Below are 18,054 nucleotides of genomic sequence, written 5' to 3'. Positions count from 1 at the left end.
TTCTTCATCTGTAAAATAGGAATGATAAGGGAAAAACTGTACTCTAAGATGGCCGACCAAACCAGCATGGGAATTCCGGTCCCTGTCTTAAAGCCCTTTCGGGTTCTTCTTTCCTACCCCATTTCCTGTGCATGTCAAAAGTACCAAGTACGCAGAAGTAGAAGGGTATAAATTACCCTCCCTGCTCGTGCTTGGGGCTCAGACCTTTGGAGAACGGTCTCCTCTGAGCCTGCTGGTGTTAAATAAACCTCTGATCCTCCAAAGTCTCTGAGTGCCACTTAGTTCTTCTGTCAGGATCCAGTCCAGGTTCTGTAACATTTGGTTCCCTGACCGGGAAACCCAACCGTGCTGGCGCATTGTTGCCACTGGTTTGGGGCAACGGCGGGGCAATGATGGAATGAGGGATCCTAACGGAGAAGGCACACCCTACCTAATCCACACCTTGTCTAATCTCCCACCTAGTCTCCTCAGACTCTGCTCTGCTGTTCACACCTGGGCTCAAAGGATATTTGGCAGGTGAGGACCTGGTCCCGACAGTAGATTTTGGTAAGGCCTGGGGTCCCAGGACCCAGTGAGGCCCACCCATCAGGGTGGAAGGGGAAACTGATCACTTCTCAGAGACGTCTTAGAGGTCTCACAGGTAGGGACTCCTGGCGGGGAGGTCCCTCAGGTCAGGAACCCCCGAGAGGGGGAACAGAAAGGAATTTCCAAAAGGAATTCCACAGGCCAGGGCCTTCCAGTGGGGGAAGAACTGTAATAACTTCCACGTGAATGCGTGAGTGAATGTGCAGTTTGACCTGGCTTGTCAGGCGGGACTGATTCTGTGGCTCCATGGGTGAGCAGGGTTCCCTTAGGGTCCCCAGAAGCCCACAGAGTCTAAATGGGTCCTAACCTGTTTCCGTGGTGACCTTATAAAGTCTAAGGTGAGCCCTTTTAGGGCACCAGTCTGGGATTTATATGGACTTGCTACAGCTAAGAGGCACCAAAGCCTCCTACGGGAGAGGGTCCCTGGGAGGGACACCGACATTTTGTCTGTCTCTGCACCACTGCACATGGGAAACACCACCATGGGATCAGGACAGAGCAAACCTACAGTCCTGGAGACCGTGATCAAGAATTTCAAAAAAGGGGGGGCGCCTGGGTGGCTCAGTGGATTAAGCCGCTGCCTTCGGCTCAGGTCATGATCTCAGGGTCCTGAGATCGAGCCCCGCGTCGGGCTCTCTGCTCCACAAGGAGCCTGCTTCCTCCTCTCTCTCTGCCTGCCTCTCTGGCTACTTGTGATCTCTCTCTGTCAAATAAATAAAATAAAATCTTTAAAAAAAAAAAAAAAAAGAATTTCAAAAAAGGGTTCTCAGGAGTTTATGGAGTTAAGATGTACCCCAGTGAGTTGAGAACCTTTGTGAGTCAGAGTGACCGATTTTTGAGATTGGATGGCTGTCAGAAGGGACATTGGACATCCCAACTATCCATCATGTATGGTGAGTCATCACAGGGGATCCAGGACACCCCAACCAGTTCCCATACATTGATTCCTGGCTGGAAATCGCCCAGACCCTTTCCCCATGGGTGCAGTTCATTCACAACAGGCAGGGACAGGCTAGAGTCTTAGTGGTCTCATCTCAGTGACCCAAAGGGAATGGACAGAAGTCCCAGCCTCCACAGTTCTTGGCTGGAGATCCTGAGGATAAGCTGATCCTGCCCCCCCCCATATGTGTCCCCAAGACCATCTGCACTGGCCCTTCAGTTTCAGACACTCCAATGCCATCAGTCTCTCCAATGCCCTCAGGTCCAGAGAAGCCACCAATGGATGCCCCTAGGTCCAAGGGATCTGCTTTCTCTGGGACCAGGAGCCATACTCCTCCCCAGGTCAGGCATAAATGCCTTCCAGATGCTGGTGCAGGAAACACGGAAACCCAAAAGGTGCAATGAAGGCTTAATGGTCCAATGCAACCAATCTATGATGTATTATCAGCCTTTCTCCACCACTGACCTCCTTAACTGGAAGCACAACACCCCATCTTACATCTTACTCCAAAAAGCCACAAGCTATGGTAGACCTCATGGAGTCCCTCTTCCAAACCCATAGGCCAACCAGGGAGGACTGCCAGCAACTCCTGTTCAACATGGAGGAAAGAAGAAGAAGAAGAAGAGGGGCAAGGCAGTATCTAGAAGAACATGCGCCAATGGTAGTTATCGATCCTGTTGCGTGGGCTGGCGCTATAGCACCCGGGGAACGTACCATGTGGGACTTCACGATAGAGGAAGGACAGGCCACATCCACTGATACCAAGGGTTCCTCCTCCAGGGAATCCGAGCAGGAGCGAAGAAACCCATGAACATGACCAAAGTGTCCACGGTCACTCGACAGCCAGAGGAATAATCCCCCAGGGACTACTATGAAAGACTGTGTGAAACCTATAGGATGTATACTCTGCTTGACCCCGAGGCACAGGAGAGCCAACAAATGGTAAATACCTCCTTTGTGGCTCAAGCCACCCCAGACATTGGGAAGAAACTCCATAAATGGAAGGGATTTGCAGGGATGAACATCACCCAGTTAATAGAGGATGCTAATATGGTCTACATGAATAGGGAGGTCACAGCTGAGACGGAAGCTGAAAAGAAGATGAAGAAAAAGGTCAGTCTCCTTGCTGCCACCCTGAGGGAAAAGGATGATGCAAAGGTGGGAAAACCACAACCACTAAAAGGGGGAAAGCCCAGAACCCCCCTGGCGAGAGACCAATGTGCCTAGTGTAAGGAAAAGGCACACTGGAAAAATGAAAGTCCCAGGCAGAGAAAGGCTCCGAAGCCCAGTCGCTATAAGGAAGAACCACAAGGAAAGGACCTCATAGGTCTGGCAGAAGTAGATTTTGACTGAGGAGGACTGGGCCACTCCTCCTTGGCCCACTCCCCTTGGCCTCCATGAGCCCATGGTCAGAATGAAAGTAGGGGGCCAATCAATGACTTTTATTGTTGACACTGGGGCTGAGCACTCTGTTGTCACCTCCCCGGTGGTCCCCTTCAGCACAAGAACTACAACTACAACCAACTACTGGGATGAAAGCAATACAGCAACCCTTCTGCCAGGTACAACAATGTAAACTTGGGGGTCACGAGGTCTGGCATGAGTTCCTTTATTTGCCTGATTGCCCCATCCCCTCCTGGGCTGAGACATACTCTCCAAGCTCAGGGCTCAAATAATTTTTGAATCCACCAGGCATACCAGTCTCCGATTAAACCCAAGACAAGAAGAAGCAGGGTCTTTGGTGCTAGTGGTCACCACACTGAGAGAAGAAGAATGGAGGCTATTTTGTGCTCGAGCCCAACTGAACAGCCCACCGGAATTCAGACTTGCCTTCTCTACAGTATGGGCTGAAGACAACCTGCCTGGACTAGCACAGAACCAGGTTCCTATCATTGTTGAAGTGATCCCAGGAGCCCAACCCAAAGACAAAAGCAATATCCCCTTCTACAAGAAGCCAAGATCAGCATCCAAGAACACCTGATCAAGCTCAAAGAAGCAGGCATTCTGCTAGAGTGTCAGTTGCCCTGGAATACCCCACTCCTGGAATCAGGAAACCAAGAGAGGAACACCAACCAGTTTAGGACCTGTGGGCCATCAACAAGGTGACCATCTCTCTGCACCCCTGGGCCCAGATCCACACACCCTCCACAGTCAAATCCCAGGATCAGCCGGATGATTCACTTGCCTGGATCTAAAGGATGCCTTCTTCTGTCTCCACTTAGCTCCCTAGAGCCAGCACTATTTACCTTTGAATGGACTGAACCTAACACAGGGCCTCAGATGCAACTAACTTGGACGCGCCTCCCACAGGGGTTCAAGAATGCACCAACCCTCTTTGGGGAAGCACTGGCCACAGACCTCATTAGCTTCCCAAGAAATCCACACTATTTACCCTCCTCCAGTGTGTGGATGACCTCCTTGCCAGTGACACACAAGAAGACTGTACTAAAGGCACCAAGGCCCTCCTACAACTTCTGACAGACTTGGGATACAGGGTCTCATGGAAGAAAGCGCAGATCTGCCAATGACAGGTCAGATGCCTCAGTTTCCTTCTCACCCAAGGGAAGAGAGAATTGGGGCTGGAAAGAGAGAAAGTCATCATCTCTTTGCCTAGGCCTCAGACAAAAAAAGGCCTACAGGAATTCCTGGGGGTTGCAGGATTCTACTGCGTCTGGATCCCTGGGTTCTCAGCAATAGCAAAGCCCCTCTATGATCTCTTAGGAGGTCTAGATCGGGAACTCCCTGCCTGGACTGAGGAAGGATAAGCTGCCTTCACAGAGATGAAGACTGCTCTGGGAGAGGCTCTAGCTCTGGGCCTGCCAGATATAGGAAAAAGTCTTCAATCTCTTTGTACATGAGAAAGAAAAGATAGTGCAGTGCTCTGGGTACTCACCCAGACTGTTGGGCCCTGTTGGGCCAGTGGCATATCTGTCAAAGAAACTGGACCCTGTGGCAGGATGGCCACTGTGTCTCAGGGCACTAGCAGCCACAGTCCAGCTCATCAAGGAGGCAGACAAGCTCACCCTGGGACAAGAACTTAACATCAAGGTCCCTCATGCAGTTGCAACCCTCATGAACACAGAGGGGCACCGCTTCCTTTCCAGCTCCTGGCTAGCACAATACCAAGGGCTCCTCTGCGCAAACCCTTGAGACAGTAAGGACATTAAACCCAGCAACCTTTCTCCCCACAGAAGAAGGGGAACCAGACCATGACTGTTCTGAGGTAACTGATGAAGTCTACATGAGCCATCCAGATCTATGGGATCAAGCCATAAAGAATCCAGAGTTCATGCTGTTCAGCAAAGGCAGCAGTTACCTACAAGAGGTTGTCCAGAAAGCAGATTATGCAGTGACCACAACCACTGAAGTCTCAGAAGCTAAGGCATTACCATCCGAATGATGAGCACAATGGGCTGAACTCTGTGCCTTAGTCTGAGCCCTCACCCTCAGTGAAGGCAAGAGAGTCAACATCTACACTGACTCCTGGTACACCTTTGCTACTGTGCACATACATGGGGCCCTCTGTAAGGAAAGGGGCCTCCTTACCACCGCAGGGAAAGCTATCAAAAACAAGGAGGAGATACTAAAACTCTTCAAAGCTGTCTGGCTTCCAAAGGAAGTAGCAATCCTGCACTGTAAGGGACACCAGAAAAGAGACGACCCCATGGTGCAAGGAAATCATCCAGCAGATGAGATGGTCAAGACCACAGCCAGTAAGGACATGGACAAAGTCCTTTCCCCTCACCATGGCCCTGATGCCCACTTACACTGAAAAAGAAAGAAAACGGGCCATGGCTGAGGGGTCCACCCTGACTAAAAAGGGATGGTGGATGATGGCAGACAGACACGTCTTTGTTCCAACAGCAACAAGAGGGCATCTAGTTAAGGAGTACTACTAACTCACTCATCTAGGGAAAACTGCATTAGAGGCCCTCCTCAAGAAGCACTTACTACATCAGCCAGCTGCCAGCACTATGCTGAGCAACCAGTGAACATGTGCTAAGAATAATGCTTGATCTGCACCACAGCCCCCACCAGTTGTCCAGAGGATGGGAGCAACCTCTTTTGAAGATTTGAGCCAAGTACAGCCTTGGTACAGCCAAGCAGGGGGAACAGATATCTCCTAGTAATGGTGTGTATATACTCTGGTTGGGTTGAGGCCTTCCTGTCCAGAGAAGAATGGAGTCAGGAAGTAACTAGAGTCCTCCTGCGAGAGACTGTGCCTTGGTTCGGTCTGCCATTAAAAATCCACAATGACAATGGACCGGCATTTGTAGCGGATAGTGTACAGACCTTAACCAAATCTCTCAACATCACCTGGAAGCTCCATACTGCCTACCAACCTCAGAGCTCAGGGAGAGTAGAATGGATGGATCGCACCCTCAAGGGAAACTTAGCAAAGTTTTGCCAGGAAAGTAACCTTCCATGGCCAGATCTGTTACTCCAGCCCTCCTGCGTGGTTGTTGCATGCCTGGTACACTAGGCTTCTCCCCTTTCGACCTCCCCCATACTTAGGGAGCCTTCCAGGGAACCTACATCAGACTGGAGATAAGGACGTAAGGGAACAGCTTCAGGCACTGGGGACTGTCCTAAATAAGCTGTGGAGGTTTACCATCGAGAGAGCTACGACATCTCTAGGGTTGCAGGTACACTCATTCCAACCAGGGGACTCTACTTTGGTCAGGGATTGGAAAAAGGATGCCCTCAAACCACAGTGGACGGGGCCTGACACTGTTGTTCTAACCTCCAGACTACCCTCAGAGTCACAGGTGTCACTTCATGGGTACATCACTCCAGAGTGAAGAAAACTCATCATTCGGATGAGGAGATGCACTAGTGGAAAGTCCAGCCAGATCCCACAGATCCGCTCTGGCTTTGCCTTCGAAGGGACCCCACCGACTAATGGACATCTGCTTGCCATGGTCCCTAGCTCTCATTGGCATGATATCCCTCATCTTAGGAGTTGGACTACACTGTTGCCCCTTCTGACTGGACTTTCCTCCAGAGACTTGCTATTGTTATTGCTTATTGGGCAACCTTGGGAACCTTAGGATGGATTGCTACATTTATCTAATTATGGGTTTCCTCCCCCTCGCCTCCCTCCCTGATACTTCCGGAGAGCCCCAATGTGCCTGCATAAAAACAAGCCGATGGGGCACTAGGTTCAGTGCCTATACTTACATGCCAGCCAAATGTTATCAAAGGGCTGCCTTGTGTATATATAATGGGAAAAAATATTGGACTGGGCAAATAACTAATAACAGGATTGCCAAACCAGGGGTGACAAGGGCGCCACTGTCTGTTGCACATATCTCACCCACTTTGGAATGTGAGATGGAGAAGGGGCCCAGGATCAGGCACTAAAAGAAAAAAACAAAAGGGTCAAGGAGGGCCTAAAGGCATTGGTAACCCTAAACCCTGACTATCACAGGATCGACCTCACACGATCCCACAGTGAACCCAGGGCCTGGCCCCCACCCACCAGGTTGGCCAGGTCCTTACATCAGCCTATTCACTAAACCAAAACTCGAGCATAAACATGCAAACATACTGGTTATGGCTACCTTCCAGTACACAGAGCCTATATAGGGACCTCTGTACCTGCCTCTATCTATTGAGAGCTGGACCTCTATAACAAGACCCAGAACTCCATGATATTAATTGGTCCAGTGGCTTTCAATGTTCAGCTCCAACCGACTAGAGATAACATTACATGTTTCAGCAGTCCCAGAGCAGGAAATACTAGCTATGGTTCAGTCCCAGCTCAGCTATGTAGCAGTAATTGTGCTGCAAGCCATTCAGAGATTTACCATACCCCGCCCAGAGTTTTCCTCTTGTGTGGAAATTTGGCTTACAGGAAATTTGGCTCCAGGAAAATTGGATAGGTCTGTGAATACCTGTCCTCCTTACCCCTGACGTCTCTGTCTGGTCTGATCAAGAGGTCGAGAGAGCTCTCAGCCCCCACCCAAGCAGACCAAAAAGGGCAGCACTGGCCATGACACTGTTAGGCGCACGCGTACTTTCAGGCTTGGGAGCGGGTGCAGCAGGCCTAGGTACCTCATTCCAGTTCTGTTACAAACTTTCCCAGGAACTAAATAAGGATATGGACAGGGTTGCAGACTCTCTCCTCTCATTGCAGAGCCAAATAACTTCCTTAGCCGCAGTGGCCCTACAGAACCAACAGGGCCCAAATCTATTCACAGCTGAAAGAGGTGGGGCATGTGTATTCCTAGGAGAAGAATGCTGCTATTATGTAAATGAGTCAGGGGTGGTAACCACAAAAATTAAAGAATTAAGGGTAAGAATTAAGGGTAAGAATACCAAAGGAATTGAAAACATGGGGAATCTACAGGCTCAGCTAATGGACTACCTGGTTGCTCCCTTTAGCTGGACTCCTGATCTCCATCCTCCATCTCATCTCAGTTGGCCCCTGTGTAATAAACCCTCACTAGGTTTATAGAGAACACTGTCACCAGGTGCAGCACTGCCCAGATATTGGCCTTGCAAAACTACCAACTCATAGTAGATGATGATGATGCCTTCTAAACTAGGTGTTTAAAGGGGCATCAAAGGGGGGATGATAAGGGGAAAACTGCAAGATGGCCGATCAAACCAGCAAGGGAATTCCAGTCCCTATCTCAAAGCCCTTCTGGGTTCTTCCTTCCTACTGTTTCCCATGCGTGCCAAAAGTACTAAGTGTGCGGAGGAATAAGGGTATAAATCCTCCTCCCTGCTTATGCTCGGGGCTCAAACCTTTGAAGGGCAGTCTCCTCTGAGCCCGCCTCCGAACCTCCAAAGTCCCCGAGTGCCGCTTGGTTCTTCCGTCAGGATCTAGTCCAGGTTCCGTAACAGGAATCGTAAAAAGTGGTGCAGTTAGCCTGTTGAGTACCTCTTTGTCAGGCCTCAGGAGTTACCATTGTCCTCAGAGTAGTTCAGCATTGTCTGTGACTGAAGTCCCATCAGAGACAGAGACCACAGAGGAGCTGTTAACATGGAGTTACTTTGGGTCATTTTGGATCTCCCTTTTTGTTTGCTTTTTGCAATGCTATGTGGCAGCTCCCTCTGCTCTGTGTCAAAGGGCCTTTCCTGGTGATTAATGTTTCAGATTTATAACTGGTCAAACAGATACCAGGAAAAAAAAAGGCTGTAGTACTTCGTCTAACCACACCCACACGAAAGCAAATGCTGGGCTGTTGCCATGGTGATGCAGAGTATTTTGTAAAACACTTGGCCCGGGGGACAGGAGTTGACTCATACTCCCGCTGGGTGGGGAGCGGGCAACTGCTTTCAATTAAAACCTCCAGTCCAGGGTTTGAGTTGGGAGATTCCCCAGGTTCTTGCAATAAATCAGAGCTTTCTGGGGCCTGGGGTTTGGTTGTACATTTGGTTCACCTGTCATGTGGTCACTTTTTTCTGACTTCCTTCCTCTGGGTAGAAGGAGCCATAGATACCCCTTTGCTCTTCTGCATACATCAAAACACGGCAAATTTAGTTCTCTTCAAAATAAGGTCTGTTTTCCTCTTAACTGCTGACACAACTAAACCTAGGAAAAGGATTTTTGTGAGCTTCTCTCATCCTGTCTGTTTACGCATATTCATTGTCCATAAATAAGGCTCACTGGAGCGTGTTATTCAGCGTTTTCTTTTTAGCTAGAGTTAAGTACACAGGAGGTTATTTTTCAGAGAGGTGTTTGGACAGCTATAGGCATCATAACTTCAGAATGGAAAATCTGTACCAGATATGACTTCACTGGAATTTATTAGCTGGTTGAAGTCAGTAATTCTACATGAAGCAAACTGAGAGGCAGAGTTACATGCCGATAGAATGTGCCAGGGCCTTAAGCACTTAGTCTGGATTAATACTGTTCAGTCATCAGTGACGACCCATAGTACGCTGGGCAGGAGCAGAATGAGACATACTCTAGGAATTACGTGCTGATGAAAGTCAACCTCTCAATCACCTAACTTCTCAACCTAACCATCTCAATGAGTTGCTGTCATGCCCAAGGCACCATGCTAAGCCATCAGCAAGGATATAAACCCTCTAAAACACAGCTCTTGTCCTTTAAGCATTTCTAATACAGGGGAGGGAAAACAAAAAAACAGAAAAAACTAGCAATGATATGATGCACAAGGTAATATAAACTGAATATGGCAGCAGTGGGTGACATGTGTGTGGAGAAGAGAGAAAGCCCCACGGGCTGTGGTGAAGGAAGATGGGATTTGAGTTGAGTCTTGAAGGATGGATAGAGGGGGCAAAGGTTATTCAGGAAGGGGAAAAGACAAGAGCAACAGTGCAGAGGTTGGGCCTCAGCATTAGAACTTGGTCCACATAGAGATGTTAGGACAGGCCCAGGGAAGTCAGAAACTGGGGAAGAGAGAAGGCATTGGTGTGGGGTAGTATTAACATATAGTGGTGAGGGGCACCTGGGTGTCTCCATCGTTAAGTGTCTGCCTTTGGCTAGGTCATGATGGTCCTGGGATGGAGCCCCACATCAGGCTCCCTGCTCAGCGGGAAGCCTGCTTCTCGCTCTCCCACTCCCTCTGCCTGTGTTCTCTCTCTTGCTGTCTCTCTCTCTGTTAAATTAATAAATAAAATCTTTAAAAATATGTATGTATATATATATGTATAGTGGATCTTCATTAGCATGGCACCTAAAAATTGTGAGCCAAGAAAAACCAGGAAAGAATACCCAGAATACAAGGGGGGCTATTTAAACGTGTATAAGTTATGGCCCTGCCAAGCAAGGAAAAGATGAGAGGAACACAGAATTCAGTCAACCCAAATCATGCAACAGTGTAAAAGTTTACAATAGAATTCCATAACGTGTGTGGGATCTGATGAATTGGCATTATGATGCTTATGTGACTTGAGGGCCCAATAGAAGCTCTTACTCAGAAGAAAAATTAAAAAAAAAATTACAATATACCAAATCTACAAAGTCAGTTTAAAAATATTTAAGAGCATTTAATTAATTTGTGAAGGCACTCTGAGAAATGATGGCTGAATTTTGCTTGATTAATAACTAGAATATGGAGATTTACTCTAGAAACACTGGATTTTTAAATTTAGTATATGTGCTGCCGAAGCGAGCACTGGATTTTTAAATTTAATTCTAATAAACCAAAATGGTGTTTTTCTGTGTGCGACTGCTGCTTTGGAGGACACGGACAACCGCACTGGGCACAAGCACAGCATGGAAGTCCTGGCCGAAGCTGGTTTGATATGGCAGGTGGGCAGCACCAGGTCGAGGTCCCTTAGCTGTAGGGACTGAAGTCTGGGGAGAGACTTCAGTTCCTGGAGGCATGGAGAGGAAAAAGAAACACTGACAGCCTAGGACCTGGGGCAGGAAATGGAGACACATGTCAGCAGTTCTAAGTGGCAAAAGGTTCTCTCCCTGAAGGTAAACAAGCACAGGGAAAAATGAAAACTTTTAGGGAAGAACATGTGGACATCCCATGAAATACTTTTCTTTTGCTTTGCATCATGTGAAAGCCTATAGTAACCAGTAATAAAACTGGTATTGGTCTCTTTGTTATATTGGAAATGAGTTATTAGTCTGGGGACCCTTAAGTAGAATTCAGTATGTGCTGAAAGCAGGCCAAAATTCAAAGGCCCATTAGAAAGGACGGCTTTTAAAAATAATGCTTAAGCCCTACCCCAGAACAATTGAATCAGAATCTCTGGGGATAAGCGCTGGGCATCAGTGTTCTTTTGTGTTCTTGGCAAGTCATTTTAACTCTCTGGGCGTCTGTTTCCAACTATACAATAAGATTGGACTAGAGGTTCTCAAGGCCCCTAAGCAGCTCCAACATTCTGTGATTTGTGGTGGAGAGACTGCCATGCTATTCTTTGTTGGCTTAGGCACGGCCCTGCCCACAGCCGCGGCTCGATGGCCCACTCACTCTGGAGGAATGTCACACAGGAAAGAAGATGCTAGCGGTCACTCCAGAGAGACAGACAGAGACTTTGTACTTGGTCAGGGAAACAAATGAGAAACAGAAGCAACTCCCAAAGCAGGCTCACTTCCTTTGGCTTCCCTGCATACCTGTTCCTAAAGTGAACTTGAATGAGAACTCTCAAGTGGAGGCTTATGTCTTGCGTTATTACTTATATTGGGGCCATAACAAATGACCAGAAATGGGGATGCTTAAACAACACCAACTTGGTATCTCATAGCTCTGTAGGTCACAAGTCTGCCCTGGTCACAGGAGGCTAAGATCCAGGTGTGCACAGGTCGTGTTCCTCTCTAGAGGCTCTGGGGGAGGTCCAGTGGTCTTACTTCTTCCAGTGTCTGGCGGGATTTAATTCCTTGCTGTCCTAGGAGTTGAATCTCCTCCCCCGGCCAGTCTTCTCCTTTCTCAGCTCTCCAGCACCAGGGAAGTTTCTCTGCTTTTAGGGATTAATGTGACACGATTGGGCCCACACAGACAATCTGGAATAATCTCCCCACTTTGAGGCCCTTAATCTTAATCCCATCTGCAAAGTCTCTGGCAGGGTAAGATTCACAGGTTCCAAGGATTAGGATGAGGGCCTGGCGGTGCAGGGGAGGAAAGTATTATTCTGCCTACACTGGGCCTCCAGGTAGGTAGGTGTTTTTTCTTTCCTTTTTTTAAAATTTAAAAACAAACATATATATATATATATATGTTATATATAAATATATATATGTTATATATAAATATATATATATATATATATTTTTTGAGATTTTATTTACTTATTTGACAGAGAGAGATCACAAGTAGGCAGAGAGGCAGGCAGAGAGGGGGAAGCAGTCTCCCTGCCGAGCAGAGAGCCCTATGCAGGGCTCAATCCCAAGAGGACCCTGAGATCACGACCTGAGCCGAAGGCAGAGGCTTAACCCACTGAGCCACCCAGGCACCCCTATTTATTTATATTTTTAAAAATGTTCTACTTATTTCACAGAAAGAGAAAGCGAGAGCAGGAACACAAGCAGGGGGAGTAAGGGATGGAGAAGCAGGTTTCCCGTAGAGCAGGGAGCCCGATGCGGGGCTCGATCCCCTGACCCTTCGATCATGACCTGAGCCTGATAGGGAAAAACTGTCCTCTCAGATGGCTGATGAAATCAACAAGGGAATTCCAGTCCCTGTCTCAAACCCTTTCTAGGTTCTTCTTTCCTACCCCATTTCCGAGTGCACCAAAAGTATCAAGTATGCGAAAGAAGAAGGGCATAAATCCCCCTCCCTGCTTGAGCTCGGGGCTCAGACCTTTGGAGAACACCCTCCTCTGAGCTCACTGGTGTTAAATAAACCTCTGATCCTCCAAAGTCTCTGAGTGCCGCTTGGTTCTTCCGCCAGGATCCAGTCCATGTTCCACAACATTTGGTTCCCTCTGTGTGCTGGCCCATTGTTGTCACCGGTTTGGGGCAAGGACAGGGCAGTGACTGAACAAGGGACTGTAAGGGAGAAGGCACACCCTGCCTGATCTTCCACAGTCTTCCGCCTGGTTGCCTCAACACCCCCCACCTTCCCACCCCCACCCCCGCCTCACTGTTCCCACCCAGATTCAAAGGAGACTTGGCAGGTGAGGACCTGGTCCCGATGTTGGATTCCGGTAAGACCTGGGGCCCCAGGACCCAGTGAGGCCCACCCATTAGGGTGGAAAGGGAGACTGATCACTTCCCAGAGACCTCTTAGGGTCTCACAGGTAGGGCCTCCCAGGGGGGAGGTCCTTCAGGTCAGGAACTGCCCACCCCCCGTCCCCCCAGCATAAGGGAGGACAGGAAGGAATTTCCAGAAGGAATTCCACAGGTCAGGGCCTCCTGGAGGGGAGGAACTGTAATAACTTCAGTGTGAATGCATGAGTGAATGTGCAGTTTGACCTAGCTTGTTGGGCGGACTGATTCTGTGGCTCCACGGGCGGGCACCCTTAGGGTCCCCAGAAGCCTATGGAGTCCGAGTGGCCCTAAACTGACCTCATAGGGTCTAAGGTGAGCCCCTTTGGGGTGCCAGTCTGGGGTTCATATAGACTCGCTAAGGCTAAGAGGCACCCAGGTGTCCTCTGGGATGGTGGACAGAGGGGCATCTGACTGGTCTCTCCTTTGGAGGAACACCCACCTTTCGTTTGTCTTCATGCCGAACACACAGGGTGGCCAAGAGAGCCTCCCTGCTCACCATGGTGGAAGCTCTTCAAAACCTATAGTCTTAGACTGTATGCTCAAAGTTTTAAGAAGCGATTCTCAGAAGACGATGGGATCAAAACAGGTCACTACGGAAACAGTTTAGGGCCACTCGGACTGTGAATTGGAATGGGCCACCTTTGGGGTCAACTGGCCCTCTGAGGGGCCCTAAGACCTACCCATTGTTCCGGTCATTTACAAAATTATGGTCAGGACTCCCGGACACCCTGATCAATTCCCATATATTGATTCTTCGCTTCAGATAGCCCAAACTCTGACCCCATGGGTCCAATTCTGTGCTAATAGGAAGGACCAAAGTAGGACATTTGTAACCCAAGTAAAAGAGCCCAAAGGCTGTAAGGAAGCAAAGCCTATCAGGGAGGCCCTACCCAGGGGCATCAGGGGCAGCAAAGCAGACGAACTCTGGACAGGGATGAACCCGTCAGAAAGTGTGGGGACCACAGTTCTCTGACCAGGGGCCTAAAACTGAGCCGCAGGAAGAGAGTGCTTCTGTTTCTTGTAAGTGGCATGTGTGGGGGCTCTGATAGCCCACAGGAAACTTGATCCAGACAGAAACAGAATGTAAAATAACAGGAACTCTCATATTTACCTTTAAGAGAAAGTGGGAGAGGCACCTGGGCGGCTCAATGGGTTAAAGAGTCTGCCTTCCGCTCAGGTCAGGATCCCAGGTGTCCTTCAGGATGGGGACTTTAAGGAATATTCCCAAGCAGCTGCCAAACCTCCTTTGTTTCAGGGAAATTCCATCTTCTGTGGCCCAATATGGATTGTCTATCCCCACCCTTGTTGGCGGGAAAACATGGCATCTGCTTCTCTGGAGCTGATGATCATCTGAACCGGGAACCCTTTCTCTGCCCTCTGGCAGCACTTTGTCTCTTCTGCCTCCCCATCCCCCTTTTTCCTGTTTCTGCACCACCTTGGGTGTGGCCTGCATTACTGGCTTCTAGACCATCCTCAGGGCCTTAGGCACCACGGTCAAGGAGCAAGAAGAGCACCCATAGGATCTACCACCACCCACTCCAGATTTCCCCACATGTCTTAGGTGAAAATTGACCTTGGGGAAGATCCTGGTGGAACATATTTCAGCGTTAAAACTAAGTTTGCTGGTTTAGTTCAGACTGATATATCAGTGGTAAGTGTGAAACTTTTATACTATCAAGGTTTACTGAAGGTCAAATAAGCTCGTTATCTCTGTTGAAATTTGTTAGCAAAGTGATGACTAAACTTATGGTTAATTGTCTCAAAGTTTTCATGGGTAATTGTTAATAAAGCTTTCAAAGTCTTTGATAACCTGAAACTTTAAAGTTTTGGTTGAATGACAAATGGGATTAAATTCATTGGATATCTAGGTCTTTCAAATAGGATAAAATGATAAGTCATTAAGGACATAGGTTTGTGCTTTGACTTACTGCAAAGAAACTAAGAATATTTAAATCTGTTGGTAAACATGTCTTCTAAAGAATTCTGTTGTAACAGTTCACAAATGGTTAAGACTTAGCCATCACTAGATGTCAAGGTGTTTCTTTTTTTTTTTAAGATTTTATTTATTTATTTGAAAGACGGAGATCACGAGTAGGCAGAGAAGCAGGCAGAGAGAGAGGAGGAAGCAGGCTCCCTGCTGAGCAGAGAGCCTGATGTGGGGCTTGATCCCAGGACCCTGGGATCATGACCTGAGCTGAAGGCAGAGGCTTTAACCCACTGAGCCACCCTGGTACCCCTAGGTGTTTCTAAGAGTACAAAATTCAGCTAACTGTAACTAAGACTGATGGAAGTAAGGGAAACAACCCTGTATGTGGAAAAGCAGGAGATATGTAGGAAAGATATAAGGAATGGGAATGCACTTTGTTGAAGGAAAAGAGGTAATTTTGTCCTAAATGAGATGGTTGTTTGGTAGGAAATGGCTTGGGACAAAGCCTAAATGCAAAGGAAAGTTGTAGAAGGTTTGTGAAGGGAAATCTTCGGAAAAAGAATTTTAAGTGTGGTCATGACAGGCTAAGATTGAAATGAATTTTAAAAAGACACTGGAATAGAAAGCTTTTTTTTTTTTTTTAAGATTTATTTATTTGACAGATAGAGATCACAAGTAGGCAGAGAGGCAGGCAGAGAGAGAGAGAGGAGGAAGCAGGCTCCCAGCCAAGCAGAGAGCCCGATGCGGGGCTCGATCTCAGGACCCTGGGATCATGACCTGAGCTGAAGGCAGAGGCTTTAACCCGCTGAGCCACCCAGGTGCCCCAAAAGCTGGTTTTATCTCTGTTCAAAAGGACAAAGTTTTTTTAGGTTAATTGATCTGCTGTTAAGAAGAAAATGTAAACAGTTGTTTCCTCTTTGCCTGTCCAGAAAAACCATTTTCTATATTTTGCCTATATTGGGTCTTTAACATCCCTAATTATATTTAGGCATGTGCTTTAAAACTTTCTAAGATTTTTTTTTTTAAAGATTTTATTTACTTATTTGACAGACAGAGAACACAAGTAGGCAGAGAAGCAGGCAGAGAGAGAGGAGGAATCAGGTTCCCTGCTGAGCAGAGAGCCCGATGTGGGGCTCGATCCCAGGACTCCAGGATCATGACCTGAGCCAAAGGCAGAGGCTTTAACCCACTGAGCCACCCAGGCACCCAAAACTTTCTAAGATTTTAACAAGTGTTGACAAGATTTAAATTATAAATGAAGTCCAGTCGTGTTTCCATTGGTTCTGGACCTGCCTGGAGGCCCTCCTTTTTCTCCTCTGCCGAGTAATGACTGCCCTGAGACCCAGGGGGCTGCTTCCAGAGGGGAGGAGGGCAATCACAGCAAAGTTGGGGGTGTCAGTTATGAAGACAGTAAGGATTGTATCCTGGAGCCTCTTTCCCTGCCAGAAAGTCCAGGTGGCACCACTGCCTTAGAAGGTTCTCCATCTGTGCCTTGTATTTTCTGTGAAGAACATTTTCCTTGGATGAACAAGACAAACTTCTGAAGCACATGATTATTGAACATAAGATGGTCATAGCTGATCTCAAGTTGGTTGCTGATTTCCAAAGGTACATTTTATATTGGAGGAAAAGGTTCACTGAACAGCCCATTACAGATTTTTGTAGTGTGATAAGAATCAATTCCACAGCTCCCCTTGAAGAACAAGACAATTACTTTTTGTTATGTGATGTTTTACCAGAAGATCAACTACTTAGAGAAGAACTTCAGAAACAGAGACTGAAAGAAATTCTGGAACAACAGCAGCAAGAAAGAAATGATAACCATTTTCATGGTATTTGTATGTTTTGCAATGAGGAATTTTTCAGGAACAGATCTGTTCTTTTGAACCACATGGCCAGGGAACATGCTTTCAACATTGGATTGCCAGACAACATTGTAAACTGCAATGAATTTCTATGCACGTTACAGAAAAAGCTGGACAACTTGCAGTGCATGTACTGTGAGAAGATCTTTAGGGACAAAAATACACTTAAAGATCATATGAGAAAAAAACAGCATTGGAGGATTAATCCTAAGAACAGAGAATATGACCGATTTTATGTCATCAATTATTTGGAACTTGGAAAGTCATGGGAGAAAGTTCAACTGGAAGATGATAGGGAGTTGCTAGACCATCAGGAAGATGACTGGTCTGACTGCGAAGAACGCCCTGACTCTGCTGTCTGCCTATTTTGTGAACAGCAAGCAGAGAAATTGAGAAATTATGTGATTACATGGAGGATGCTCACGAGTTTGATCTACTCAAAATAAAGTCAGAACTTGGATTAAACTTCTACCAGCAAGTAAAACTGGTCAATTTTATCTGGAGACAAATTCGCCAATGTAGATGTTATGACTGCCATGTGAAATTCAAATCCAAAGCAGAGTTAAGGACTCATGTGGAAGAAGCTAAACATACGTCACTTCTTCCTGAAAGAAAGACATGGGATCAACCAGAGTATTATTTTCCAGCCTATGAAAATGACACTCTACTGTGTACACTGTCTGACAGTGAAAGTGACCTGACAGCTCAGGAACAAAATGGAAATATTATCATCATCAGTGAAGATATATCTAAACTACGTGCTTTGAAACAAAGCAGTATTTTGAACCGGTTGCTACTACATGAGGGCTTGAAAAACTAGAAGAAAATGCCACAGAAAAACTAGAAGAAAATGCAACTTCTCATGTTTTTCTCTTATGAGACAAACTCAGAAAAATAAGGATTAGTCCTTGGTGAAATAAAATTTTAAAAAGTACTTTGCAAAAAAAAAATGAGAACTTTTTGTATTTTTGGCTATAAAGTTTTACTATATAATCATTATAAATGATCTCATTTCATTAGACTCAATTATCTATAATAAGGAAGACATGTGGGGCACCTGGCTGGCTCAGTTGATGGAGCATGGGACTCTTGATCT

At 47.1% G+C, this 18,054-nt stretch overlaps 1 protein-coding gene across 1 annotated transcript; it reads left to right on the top strand.

Moving 5' to 3' along the window:
- Positions 1-2,542: 2,542 nt before the first annotated feature.
- Positions 2,543-17,793, top strand: LOC123949627 (zinc finger protein 277-like). The gene is given in 5 exon segments (XM_046017220.1): positions 2,543-2,638; positions 4,717-4,748; positions 16,418-16,611; positions 16,614-17,342; positions 17,345-17,793. Coding segments are annotated over 5 exon segments (1,485 nt in total). The 3' UTR covers positions 17,779-17,793.
- Positions 17,794-18,054: the final 261 nt, after the last annotated feature.

The sequence above is a fragment of the Meles meles genome, chromosome 1, assembly GCF_922984935.1.
Source record: "Meles meles chromosome 1, mMelMel3.1 paternal haplotype, whole genome shotgun sequence".
Classification (NCBI taxonomy): Eukaryota; Metazoa; Chordata; class Mammalia; order Carnivora; family Mustelidae; genus Meles; species Meles meles.
The sequence above is the reverse complement of the archived record's forward strand: the minus strand, read 5'-3'. Positions and strand labels throughout refer to the sequence as shown.